We start from the raw sequence: 14,555 nt of genomic DNA, 5'->3' as shown, positions 1-14,555 counted from the left end.
ACATTGTAATGAATACAGCATTCATATGCTGTAAAAACAACAATTCAAATACCTCCATGTATTTAAATATAGGATAATGAAATTTGTATTTCGTCTCTTGAACATTTGACATTTGGTCTATTCGACAAACCAATCCTACAGCGAGGATATGGTAAAATGTTTGTAGAAAATGATCATTGTTGCATATTGAAATAAATTTATAACCATGTCCTTTCTTTTTTGTACAAGATGGTTGTAAGTATTTTTGAACAATCACGAACACCCAGGCTTTGAGAAAATCACATAAATATATTGTGTCCTCATCGGGAATCGAATCCAGAGCTCCCGGATGGAATGCCAGCACCTTACTCACTGCACCACGACAGCCACCCAGGGGAGGTTATTCATCACTGCTTTTCGCACTCATACTTCTCTACATCCCCAAAATTTTTATATATTTAAGTACTTATTAAAGATGCATAGTATAATTTAGCACAGCATTCACAAATCGATACTCAAATTCGCACACTTTTGCTTTTTCCACATTCATCTCACCTTTATTCCCCCTTTCCTCTCGCCTGAGATATTCGTAGGTATTTTTTTTACCATGTTCGGTCCTAAGAAAATCATAATACAGACCTCCACAGACACATTTTTTGTTTTTAAGTTTTTATAAATTGATGTTAGTCACTTGCTCAATGTATTAAGCCCGTTTTCCAAGTGTGTTTGGACCCAGACGTCCAAACACACATTGAAAAATTTGTCAGACACGGGATTCGAACCCGTGACCCAAAACATAATAAGATTGACATACAACTACTCGGCCGTTGTAGACGTTAAATTCGTAATTACCTAGTCAAAATATTGAAATGGAACTTTGGACTTGCCTGGTCTCAAGGTAATACGACTCATAAACTGCAATAACTCAAAATTATCTGCTTAGCATGAACACAATATCAAATAATTTTGTGTAAATGACACAGAATTGCTGTCTCCTGTGAGAGAATGGTGTAAAAAAAGAAATAAATAAAGACATCTTTTCTTTTCAAAAAATATTGAAACTAATATAAATAACGCATATTGAAATTGGTTTGGAACATCATTATACATGTGATATTATAATATTACAAATCAATTTTCAATACAAAAGGTAGTTTTTTATTATAACATATAGGCATACCTGTATAATGGTAGAAATCATTTTATTATCCACTCATACGATTTGCAGCTATGTTGTATTTAGGCAACATCTAAGATATACAAAATAAAAACAAACACTATTCACAATATTGATTTAGAGAACTTTTAACTCAAAATGCAAGCACTGACGTGTAAAAATATATTTTAAAACTTAGTGTGCCGTATTAAGTTATCAGAGATAAGATAAATAAATGAATCCATAGATAAGGGCTAATAATGAATACAATTATATTGATTACGCATCTTTTCCTGATAAAAACAACAACCTGAATACAAAAAAAATATAGAGAGGTTGACATCATATTGTTTTGCACTCCTCAATGACATTATTTACTATTGTATTCAAAGAACAGATTAATATGATAGAAATGTGGAACCCAGTCCCCATTTTCTAAGATGGCAGCATGGCCCCCACAAGGGCGTGGACATAGGGGCCCGGTATGGCGGGTCGACCAACTAAGTGAGATTAACACACATAATAAATTTACTCTAATTTAAAAAAAGGCGCTACTTTACTTCAAAGCTATTAAATATTTTAAATATGAGGTTGTCCGTTGCAATTTAATATGATATGATGATTGATATACTTAAATGATAATTGAGTATATCAATATAGTATGGATGGCAGATTTGAGAAGGACAAGCCATTAAATGCAAGGATAATAGAATGAATGTCCTCCAATATTAACAATATTGAATTTGCGTTGTTTTTACATGACAAACATTAATACACACATATTATGATACATGTGTAAGTATTGAAAATGACATGTTTTAGTTTATCCCATATTTCTCCAAACTCGAGAATTGTACTTCTTACAAGCACATCCGGAATGTAACGCACTTCCCATTATTTTTGTGTTACCTGATTGTATTCTAAATACAACCAGTTGAGTACCCAAGCGCGAGCAACTTAGAGAGAAATGGGGTAGATTAACAGTGTAACAGAACTGTACCGGAATGGGAAGACCTCGAAATTGAAAAGTACTGGCGAGAGATTGGAGTCGGTGGAGGGTTTTTGTGGAAGAGGCCAAATCCCACCCTGGAATATATTGTTAAGAAAGAATCCAAACATATTCCTATTTGCCTACTGCTGACTCTAGACCAGTGGTTATCAATCACCGGTCTGCAGAAATTTCCTGCCGTTCCATGACGCTCGAAAAGATGAAAATATTCAACTCAAACTTATCAATTCAAATACAAAACATCAATATATTAGATTTTAAAACTACACAATTATTATATTATATTGATTTTTATTTCTGCCTTAGCACTCCGCGAAATATTTTTCATCAGCGTGTGTAAAAAGGTAGACAAGCACTGGTCTAGACAATCTGTTGGCTCATACCAATGATTTTCAACTGAAATTCTGGCGAGAAGGGACGTGAGATTGGTAAAAAACGTACTTTGGTTGTAGAATACAAAAAATGTAACAGATACAGCCATGGCCCCTATATCCTGAAGTGGACCCCCCTACCTATCGCTAAGGTTAAAAGCAGTGTGACACTTTTTCCAAATGGTGTTCGAGGTAAAATTAAGAGTATGTACCTATTCGGTATATTTTTATCGATTTTTTGTATTTTTAATTTTACTTGAATTATTTAAATTGTCGAGTATCGACACACAATACTCCAAAATTGCATCGCACAATGACATATTTTTAAATATAATATATTTTAAGTAAAATTGTGTCGCAGTCGACATTATAGAAAATTTTTGATGTGTGTTATCTCACGTATTTAATCGACCTGCCAAGCCGGGCCCCCAGGTTAAAGCCCAGTCAGCCCCCTTGGGGGCCATGGTTACAGTATTTCATTGAAATAATATTTTTAAATAATTCGTCTCTGCGAAGATGTGTATCCGAAGCGTAAGCAATAAATAACCCTCTTTTTAGATAATTAAAAGGAGTCATTTATTATTATATACTTACAGTGATGTACCATACAGCTATGCAGGTGATGTGTTGCTCTTAGGGGTGGTATAAGGTGGTGATAAATTAATACATTCACTGCTGACCAGTTAATTACTTTTTAAATATCATGTTAATTATATCTAATCGCCAACTACTGCAAACGCGCCAGTCGCGTTGTTAGCACTAAATGAGTAAAGGACTATATAATGCGAATAATACAATTTTTCAGAATCGATTCAGTGGAGATAACAAATTTTTCAGGTGGCCAATGTTTATAGGTATGAATACCAGAATTTTAAAGATTTTCTTGGCATATAAGTATCCAATTAAGCTATTTAATCATAACAGATTTTTATTTTCTACTTGTTCTACCCTCAATCAAATGGTGAGATGACCATCACAAGACATTACATCAATCTGAATAGATATTGAAAAAATGTGTGAATTTTTCCCATCTAGGATTTGAACCTAGGCCTGCCATATACTTTTATTAAGCCTAATTCTACAGAATCTGCTATGAATGCCTACCATGCCTACCCTTCTTCGTTCTACAACGATACAAGAAGAATGATCTACAAGTTGCAGGATTGTCATTGAATGATAATTTTGCAAGAAGTGGACTAGAAATGATGACTATGTGCTCACAACTCTGTAACTGAAGTGTGAGAAGGTAAATTTTAATCAAATCCATCTATTTTCTAACACGTTATTGTATAATTCAAAATGTAAAAGAAGGTTAATTTGGTACAATTTTTGTTCCTGAGTGAAGCATATGGACCATCACATAGTAGGAGTTATTTATATTATATTGGTAGTCTTTTTTAGAGGGTATGACAGTCAGCCAATCATCAAACCCATTGGATCATTACTCTTAATACATTGAAAAAGTGAAATAATCCAAAATTCTAAAGTTTTAATCAGCACATTCCTAACTGATAATAATAATTTTAAAATTGAGTGGGTAGATAATATTAGAGATTAAAAATATATCTTTGTAAATAATGAAATAGTTCATTATTTTATCTTTAGCATTATTAAAATTAATGTCGCTAGTTTCAAGTCAATGATTTATAGTAAATTAAGTACTTACTCTAAAAATATTACAAATCAATTTTCTATTATCTACTTAGTATTAAGTATGTATGTAAATCATGACATACTTGAGACATTTTTATAATCTTTCGATAAAGATAACGTAAAAATAATTCAGAAGATTTTTTCTATTAAGTCTAGCTAGTCACACCACACCTCCAATCTTGCCAAATTAATGTAGGAACTTCATATAGATCCACGAATTTTGTGTGCAATTAAAGTAGGTACCTATATATTTTGGAAAATAAAATTATTTATTATTTAACTAGATACATAAGTACCTACCTACACAAGTTTATTAAAAAAACTATTTCCATTTTTTAATCACTAAACTATTTTGAATTCATATTAAGGTAAACGTACCAATAGTTGACCACTTAAGAAAAAAATTCAACAAAAATAACGATTAACGTTTAGCATTACACCGAATGTTGGCAAAGCAAGTCTACTCATAATGGATCAAATTTCTTAATTAATATGACAAGACAAAAATTAAGAAAGGGTCTGTTACAAAAAAATTGTGTTCAATTTTTCAAGACCATGTTTTTGTTCCAGTAGTTGACCATCCAAAAAATTGAAAGTTCCAGTAGTTGACCACTATATGTTTCAGTAGTTGACCATGTCTAATCAGGGGTTCCAGTAGTTGACCGCTATATTTTTCAGTAGTTGACCATGTCTAATCAGAAGGCTTTATGGCAGAGTTGCCTCAGGGCTTCCTGTCAGACCACTCTAGCCCATAGCTACTTGAATCAACTTGGTAACAATGGGCGGTTCAGTAACAAGTTACATAGGAGAGGATTTTGTTTGACAGCCAGTCATCAGCTTCGGGTAACAAAAGGTGCAAAATTAGTTACTTCAAACTAAAAATTCAAAAATATATTTATTTTAGCAACTAAGTACATACATACTACATAGTAACGCATAGGCTCAGTACTAATCAAAATAAAACTTAACATAAAAATCCTTAGATATTCCAAATAAAGTCCAATTATTCCGGAACTAAATAAACATTACGAGTTTTGCTTACTTGTGTCGGATCATTTATGTGGGATACTACCACCTTCCATTCATAGCTAAGTACATCGGGTCGCTCTGGCCATTTCCATAATCTCCCGCACTTTTTCATCGATGAAATAGTAGCTTTTACTTTAGAAATATGGACGATTTTCCCCGGGAAGTATTATAATATAATGTTCATTAATGACTTTCATAACGGGCAGCCATCGAGTTTTAGGCTTAAAGCTTTCATCACTAGACTTATGCCATTCACTCTCCGCTGAGTCTGAAATGTCAACACTTGGGTTAGAAGACTCGGAAGAAAAATGCATTTTCTTCTTGACTGTTTTCAATTCCCCCATTTTTTTTCTTCCTTTGCATGCTCATTTAGTTCTTTCTTTCTTTGCCTCTCTCTCTCTCTTTTTTCAACCGTTCCATTTCTTCTTTCTTCCACTTTTTGTTTACGAAATACTCCTGGCAAGGTTTCCCGGAAACACTGGTGGGGGTTTTTTCCCTTTTTTGCTTTCTTCATGAATTTTTCTTCCCCTTCACCGGGGAAGAAAAAATGTCTCTTGAATGGACTACGAATATTTGATGGACCAGCCACGGGTTCACTGGCGATTGGAGACGAAGTATCATTACAAATCCTTATACCAGCCTTAGGTGCACTGGCGATTGGAGACGAATCACCATCACAAGTCGTTAGACAGCCACAGGTGCCCTAGCGATTGGAGATGAAACATCTGATCTGATCATAATAATTCATAGTATTCCAGGCGGCCAAAGACATCATATCATCGGATTCCTCTTCTTGCAATGCCTCATCGATGAGTCTGACCGGGTCAGGTGGAGTGATATTTTCCAACTTATTTTTTTACTTTTCGTCACAGTGCGAACAGTGACTTGTCATCTTGATCAAGTTCGTTGTTTTTGCGGAATGATTCAAGATTTTCCTCATCAATGTTTTTACTCAGGATCTCTCTCTAAATACCGCTTGGGATCCTCTGATGAAACCATCCATTGAAGGCACACTTTACGATTCTCCTGGTACTGTTACAGTTTAAGGGCTCCATGGACAAAGTCCACATTTTCGGAAATTTCTTGAGGAATTCTTTTGTACTTGTAGAGGACTGTCATTGGTGTGACAGCCCCACCGACACTCCCTGTTACTATGACGGTTATGCATTCTTTATCGTCGGCATTTACCTGCTGGTACACTGTCTCGATTCCTTTTTTGGCTAAGACCCTGCTCCCCTAGGGGCGGCAGGTTATATGAAAGTATGGTGAAGCAGGCAGGTTATATAAAAAGTATGGTGAGGTAGGCTGATAAACAATTTGCGGCAAAACTAACGTTAATATTATTAATTATATGGGTACGTTATAATGACCAAAGTAAATCCTCCGTGATGCCCTGCATTTTTTTATCGCGTCGCTATTTTTCGTAAGTGGTCGGCTATTGTTGGCTTGCTTCATTCAGTTGCTATATATTCAGGGCTATAATTCAAGAAATTTTTGTTTTCCGAAGAAAAAATACACAAACCCGTTGCTTAAAAAATAAAAAGTTGACACCTAGGTCATCTACTGGACAGAACCACCCTAGACACTTTTAATTAATAAATAATCATCGTTCCATACTTATGAATGTAAAAATTGTTCAAAACTAAGTGAAATAATTTTATTTAATTTATCTAGTAGTTGACCACCCTGGTCAACTACTGAAAAAGTATTAAAAAAAGGTTGAGTAGTTGACCCCCCCACAAACTTGCTTCCTTGTAAATATAACTTAAAAATTACAAATGATATCGATACTTCAATATTATGACTGCCCGTAATGCATTCACTTGATATTATGAAGTCAAAAACATTAAATTGCCATATGCTTACATCCACTGATATCCTTAACAATTTACTTAAGAAATTAAAAATAAAATGCTTACGGCGTGATGTGTTGTTTTCAAATAGCTGCTATGACGCTCCTATGACATATGGTGATGTGTTAGTTTCTCAATCCGACCACAGATGGCTTCACTTGTCTCAACTTTACAATTTAGAGCAATCCCGTGTCTACGTTTCTTATTTTGGGCATTTTATTGAAAATAGGTCAACTACTGGTACATGGTCAACTACTGGTACATTTACCTTACTCTATAAATATAATATCAAATGAATGAAACGACATAATAGAATAAAATGAATAAATGTAACTTCACACACAATAACTACGTGTGTAACACGTTATACTATAGGCGAAGTACAAACAAATTGTACATGCATAAAATTTATTTACTCATACACTCAACTCGCTGGCTCGCATGGAACCAATTTTTTTTGGAGAATTACATATTGTTATTGCTGTGTATGATCAGTGCTTGAAATAGAAAATTTTAATAATTATTTTGCAAATTTCATGAACTGGAACACGGCGCTCTGGTGCGCTCCGGTCATTTCGAGGCCTGCATAATGATTATTTCGCAATGACCTGATAAATGTACTGTACGAGGCAGTGGCAATGCGCACTGATACACCAGTACATATTTATACAATTTTGAGTTTACTGTGATTTTTGCTGATTTTTAATCATATTATGGTTATATTGTAGGACTATAGTTTACATAATATAATTTAAGGATGCGCCGCATCCACAGCATCAATGAACCACATACCACTGGTAGGTAGGTACCTAGTCCCAACTCTTTACACTTCAATGAATACCCCAAGTTGCCGGGCGTATTTAAGAAGTCAGGGGTTCTATATGCTGTATCAGCTGCCAGTCTGTTTAATACAATATGATTAGGGTTCCAGTTATTTAATCAGTATCTACTTCAATTTTCTGCCCCGATCGGGAACTGTTTTGTTTTTTTGAGCAGATTGGTTGATTGATGAACTGAACCGCTTAGAATTTCGACATCCACGATCCAGGTTTAATATTTATAATGCCTGCCTATGTGGGAGTAATGTAAAAAATTGTAAAATTGAGGAGTCTAATTACAAAAAGCGACAAGTCCACAATTCAATATTTTCGGGAAACAACGTTTTTATGTTTCAAGCTTCAATTATTTGTATTAGCATGAGATTGTTTTTCCGTTGTATTTTATGTCGAAATTAGAACCAAATGGCAATTTATTTCAGCCGATAAACTTTTAAATGTAATAAATATAGGCAAAATAAAATTGGACGTAGCGCTATTTGTACCTCACTTTTAATTTTATTCCGCATAAGGCACATATTTCCGTGGCACTGTCATGAGTTTACCAGATGCTACAGCATGGGAGACACCCTTTTCAATATTGAACATTCCTTTATTGGTTTACTTAAACACGCGTGAAATCAACCAAGCTTTAAATATTATAAAACACGGACTTGGCACTTTTTGTAATAAATCGAGACTTAAAATATTTTTTTTCGTAGGGTTATGTCGCGTTTTGGAATTTATAGATCAATACATATTGTGTAAAATTATACAAAGAATACGTGCGTATTTTTTTTTCGATTTTGACCAAATGTGGACTTATAGCTTTTTGGAATTAGACACCTCAATTATTTGATAGCTCGACATAATTATTACTTCTAATCATTGAAAAAGATTTTATCTGAGAATGCCTGAGAGCAATTATTAAGCTAATATCTTTGCTACGTCAAATTATGTAGGTAGATACTTACTTAACTTTTTTTTTTAAATAAAAAAAAATTAGGCCTTAGGGCAGGGTTGGCGAACCTTTTTGCATACGCGTACCAACATTTTCCAAAATCTCGTTTCGTTTAGGAAAATATTTTCGCCGCAGGCCGCAGGTTGCACAATTTTTCGTAGTCGGTTCTTTTTTAGATTTTTTTATATGTAGGTAAGTATAATATTCATTTGTAAACCTTTTTGAATTTTTTTATTGGTTTTTGTTCGCGTGCCGTGCAAATTCATCTCGCGTGCCATAGGTTCGCAACCCCTGCCTTAGGGCCTTTGTCATCATGGTACCGTTCTTCTGCGTATACTTGTAGAGGTAGATCTCTCCTCGCCGGAGCGTAGGTAGTTTTATTAAATTATGTATATACATATTATTATATTATTCGTGTATTTAAAAAACCTCTTTATTTGTCAGTCCTGGCAGCCCTAAAGATAATAATTATGATTTGATATGGCAATAATCCATCTTTGACAGGTGAGGTGATTCAATGTTTAAAATGGCGTATTCAATGTTTTCGTTTGCGTTGCTGTGATTTGACTCATGAAATAATAAAAGTACAAGAATAAAAATGACAGTTTGGACCACAGTGAACGGAAAACCGAAATATGGCGTCGGTGAGTAACATTTTAAATTGTGTAGTGTTATCTTAGATTACTCCAATGTTGATGTTTCTACGTTTAAATTTCGGCCTTGCGCGTTAGCTGCTACTACTTGTTGCATTTTTTTATGTACACACCTCTCCCGCTGAGAATATAAATATGCATTATGTCATTGGCATTGACGGATTTTGGAATAATTATTAGTGCATCTACCAAAATGCATTCAAATTATATCAGATTTATCAATGATATCTTATTATAGCCCCTCCCTTTTTTAACTTATTGATAATTTCTGTTTATAAGCAAAGGAAGCTACCGCAAAAATATGTTTGAGCGATAAGATTAAACGTCGCGTTTCCTGGTCTCAGAATATGTGCTGTTACTGATGTAGGAAAACTAATATGTACTTAATATAAGTATTGAATGGTCTATACATCTACTGGTTATAAGTATTATGACTGTCAGATTCATTCTTCTAAAAAATGTACAAATAAACAGGAGTGGCTCAACTTTAGAGGCCACAGGTGCTGGGCCTCACTTGAATTTCTCTAACCAATCAGAATTAAATAATAAATAACAAAAGTAATACATACTTACTGTGTTCTCATAAAGTTATCTGGACTGCACAATTATTATACATGTAAAGAGCGTCACTATAGGAGCAAAAATACAAGAAGATAAAGTGCTCAAGATGGATTACTTCAAGATGGATACAACTTTATATCGGTAGCGAAGGGTGGAGGTAGACTGTATCCGTCATAAATAGTGCACATTACAACTTTGTTAAGTAGTCATACGTATTTGTTTTTATTGAACTAAGACTACAATTTACTGATGGTGTTGGTTAGTTTTTACAAATCAATTAAACCCTGCCCAAACCAAACCATAATAGTTTTGGGCGATACAACAAAATTGTTGTGTGTGGATTATGAATACATATCTCACATTTTGTTGGTTCATTTTTTTATAATTTATTAAGCCCTGCCTAAACCACACTATAATGGATAGAAGAAATATTCTTTCTATAAAATATCCAGAGTTATATATGATTTAATTGCATAATTATAAATATTTTATAGATAGGCAGGGTTTAATTGAATTTTAAAAACTAACCAACGCCATCTGTAAATTGTAGTCTCATTTCAATGAAAACAAATACCTATGACTGACAAAGTTTAGTTTGCACTATTTATGGCAGATCTTAACAGCCACTGCTTTATATCATATAGACATGGGGAAAGAAAACGCCTTCATTTATAATGTTGACGTATGTACGTATGTCGTATTTATCGTTGTTTTACATCTAAAACGTATCTTGATCTCAATTTAACTTATTCCGAGATCATAATCGTACCCATCTATTCAATAAGCAAAAATATCTCTTTGCATAGAAACTTTTAACTTTCTGATTTCTTAGTCCCCCCCATATAAGTAGGTTTTTGAAAACTTATTTTTATTTATTTAGATATAGGTATTGTATCAAATATACTTATTATAATATATTTTTTAATCATGTTTATACTGCAAATTATCATGAATTATTAATGTAAATTTCAATGTTTTATGAGATAGGTATTTATCAATTCTTACCTAGATTCCAGGGGAATTGATAGCGGTCTTACTCAAACCCTTTCATTATCAAACATTTCTACTTAAGGTGATTCATCAGTGAAACGGCAAATAATTTTCAACCACAGGCGCGACGAAATTTTGCACTCGCTCCCATTCGGAGAGAGAATGTAGAGCTGGAAACACGTCATTTTGCTTCGTGATGGCGACGGCCATAATAATTCTTAAATCGTGTAAAGATGACTTAAAACGTTACCCATTTACTTTAAAAAGAAAACATGTCAATGAATATATTATTATTGTTACTGATAAAACAATAAACAGGACATTAAATGGACACATGTTGGATTTATAAGACAAATTATATTTGGTTTGACATGCCTCATTTGCACCCGCGACCCGCAATCCGCGCATCGCCTAGCGACGATCTTTTGATACCGTGTCACAACTAAGGTATGGCCTTAAGCGTCGGCCTATAGCATCGTGGGTCCCAGTTTCGAATCCTGGGTCTGGCAAGTACACATTGTTTTTCAATTTGTGTATGAGTCAGAGTATGGACCTAATAGGTTGAGCAAGTGGCTGACATCCGTTTCTCGTAAAAGTTAAACATAATTTGTTAATACAAACCTTCCGTGGAAGCCCATATGATCTTATTAGGATCAGACATGGTCGAAGAAGAAGATTATTATTTACCACCATGAAGCCACTGCGAATGAATTTAAAAACTTTCATAGTAATATAAAATATCATTTTCTGGTGGCTCTACGGACCTGCTCCTTTATTTGCCTCAAAGAGTCTATCCTGGGAAGCTTCAATCAATTTATGGACTCATGATTTCTTCAAATATGATCAATTATTGCCCGTCCATCTTACGTGAATGACTAACGATTCATATTTATTTACCAATTGTTCTACCTTATACTGGGGTAGGATGTACTGTTTGCTATTTGTGACTAGTCATAATGATGGTCGATTGTTATAAGACCTTAACTATCTGAAGTCTCTAATCTAAAAGGCCTTTCAAGATTACCACCTTATAAAATTCACCATTGTAGTTTCTCCCTTCCCCCAAACCGATCTTCATGATTGTGGGTTGTTTCTCATTCTTTATTCTCTAATTCTCATATTTTAAGACCATGGCGAATATTACAGGTTTATTACTTGTAGCTATCTTTTCACCCCTCATAATTCTAATTAATTATATTAGTTAGGTTCATGCTTTTTAAAGTTTATTGTTAATTCTACAATATTTTGGTTACTTATGTTGTAACACCCGTTTCAGGCTACAAACCCATCTTCAGAGCAATCTAAGATGACTAGATTGTTTAAAAACCATTATTGAGTTTTACCATCTACACGGCAAAACAAAATAAATCTATTTGATTCAATAGTCAATTTGACATATTTTTTACAAAATTTAACTATTTTACTACTTATTTGTTTTGCCAAAAAAACATGCGGTGTTTATTTATTCATCACATTAAAATAAATTGACTGTTAATTGAATCCGTAATAATTAGCATCATCCATTTCTGTGGTGAACACCTTGAAAAAAATTTCAAACAGTACCCACAAATATAATATAATCGAATTATACTTGTATGTTTGATTTTGTAAGAAAATTTAAAATATGTCCAATGACAGCTACTGCTTATGCAATTAATTTAATGCTCATATTGACCAGCACCTCTTTTTAGTTACGTTTCAGATACTTAAGTCTTTTGTTCAAATTATTGATAAGAAACAGCTTTAATCTATTATATTCTTATCTACACGTAATTATTAGAAATTCATAATAATTATATACATACCAATTGTAACATACATATTATATCTTCCTTCATTATGATTGATGGATATATTTATTTTATCTACAATTTAGATTGATTTAAAATATGTTTTTTGAAATTAGATTTTAGATCAACAACCCCAAGATACTTTTTGATTTTTTTTTAAATTCAGCCATGCGATGAAAAATATAACTTTGTGTCTCAAGAGCATGGTATATATTCAGTCATTAAAAATATTGTATGTAATAGTTTGTAGAGTACTTAATTGAATTTTTGACTACAAATTTAAAGTAAAATCAAAAAGAATTTATTTTATCACATTAGGTCAAAGTATGAAACACCAAAAGTATTTAAAATTATTCTGGAGCTTACAGTCCAGGTGGGTTTTGGCCACCTCAAGCAAGATCATCCAATCTGCCTGGTTCTCCACTCACTTTCTCTTGTCGATTATTTTTTGTGCTGACCTGAAGTCGTGTTCTTCTCGCACTCCGTTTCCTTTCTGGTCCATTAAACATGTGGCGCTTTATTGAACAATCACAAACTCATCAAAGAGCGTCTACAGCTCATGATTGTAGTGATATTGCCAATCTTTAAGCGATGGTGCCCACAGAACGCGTCGAGCGGGCGAAGTCGGCGTATTCATAACCATAATCACACGTCTCTCGCCGCGCATTACCCTTCACCTATGTAATAAGCGGCCCAAGCAGCACAAAACAATTATTTTTACAGCGTCTCTCATAACAAAGCAATAAAAATATTATATTATTTCGGGGCTTGTAATAAATATTTACGACGACATTATTCAACCAGCGAAATATAATGACACGGAATAAAATAAAACAATGGGTTCTCTGTTATTAAATAATTGCTTTTGGCCCGTCGATCGATGACGCCTCAAGCAGCGTAATTTTGGTAGCCGTGTTCAATGAATGGACTTCTTTGTATTTTCATTAAATCGTATCGCCGAGAAGCGAAAAACGGTGACTCATGCGGCAGGCGGCGCGCAAGGCATCGTTAAGTCCAGTGGGCGCTGGCGTATTTGATTACGTTGTATTTTTGATGATTTACGCGCCACTTGTAGAAATTTTGCGCGAGCGCCGCACTCGCTGCGTCAATGGGCTTTATGCCTAAGGACTATATTACTCACATACTTATAGATTGTCATCGTTTGATTCATTAAAAATTCATTTGTTGAAAGTATCACACTTCGGGATATTCATAATAATTCTGGAAAAAATATCACATTATTTCATGTTACCTGGTATTAAATTTACTTATCTGTACTAATTGGTGCTGATTTTGATAATATTCTTTGTTAGATATTTTCTTATCGAAGTTTGACCAACAATTAAGGCAATCACTATGACCTGCATTTTTAATACTAAATACCAACATAAATGCAACATATTCAGCTTTGATTACACGGATCACTTGGGGTGATTTCATATTGAAAACGTGAGAAATTCACTAGTGATTAACAAAAAGAAAATCATGGCAAGTTTAGATGCTTAGATTTAAATGTTTTAGAGGAACAAGCAAGAGTAAGGTTACGTCATGTACTATAGTTTTCTAAAACTCTAAATAGAAATGGGTAGGTCATGTGTCTAGAAGAAACATTTGCTGGAAAAATCTTGTCATCCACTGGCATTGAAAAGGTAGGAAATATTCGAAAGGTAGACCTGGCTGGTTCGACGAGATAGATAGTCCTGTGGAAGTACATGGCAACGCAATTAGGGGAATG

General features: G+C 34.0%; 1 protein-coding gene across 19 annotated transcripts in view; it reads left to right on the top strand.

Annotated features, from left to right (window-relative positions):
* The first annotated feature begins 9,332 nt into the window (after positions 1-9,332).
* Positions 9,333-14,555, top strand: part of mbc (dedicator of cytokinesis protein myoblast city) — a 62,104-nt gene continuing 56,881 nt past the window's right edge. For all 19 annotated transcript variants that reach the window (XM_085954658.1, XM_085954655.1, XM_085954645.1 and 16 more), the window contains exon 1: positions 9,333-9,470. In XM_085954658.1, the coding sequence (XP_085810784.1) occupies positions 9,425-9,470 (46 nt within the window). In that variant the 5' untranslated portion in view covers positions 9,333-9,424. The remainder of the gene's footprint in view (positions 9,471-14,555) is intronic.

Source organism: Rhyacophila brunnea, unplaced genomic scaffold (genome assembly GCF_057557595.1).
Source record: "Rhyacophila brunnea isolate RB1 unplaced genomic scaffold, BYU_Rbru_1.0 scaffold_4, whole genome shotgun sequence".
Lineage (NCBI taxonomy): Eukaryota > Metazoa > Arthropoda > Insecta > Trichoptera > Rhyacophilidae > Rhyacophila > Rhyacophila brunnea.
Note: the sequence above shows the minus strand (reverse complement) of the source record. Positions and strands in the feature narration are given on the sequence as shown.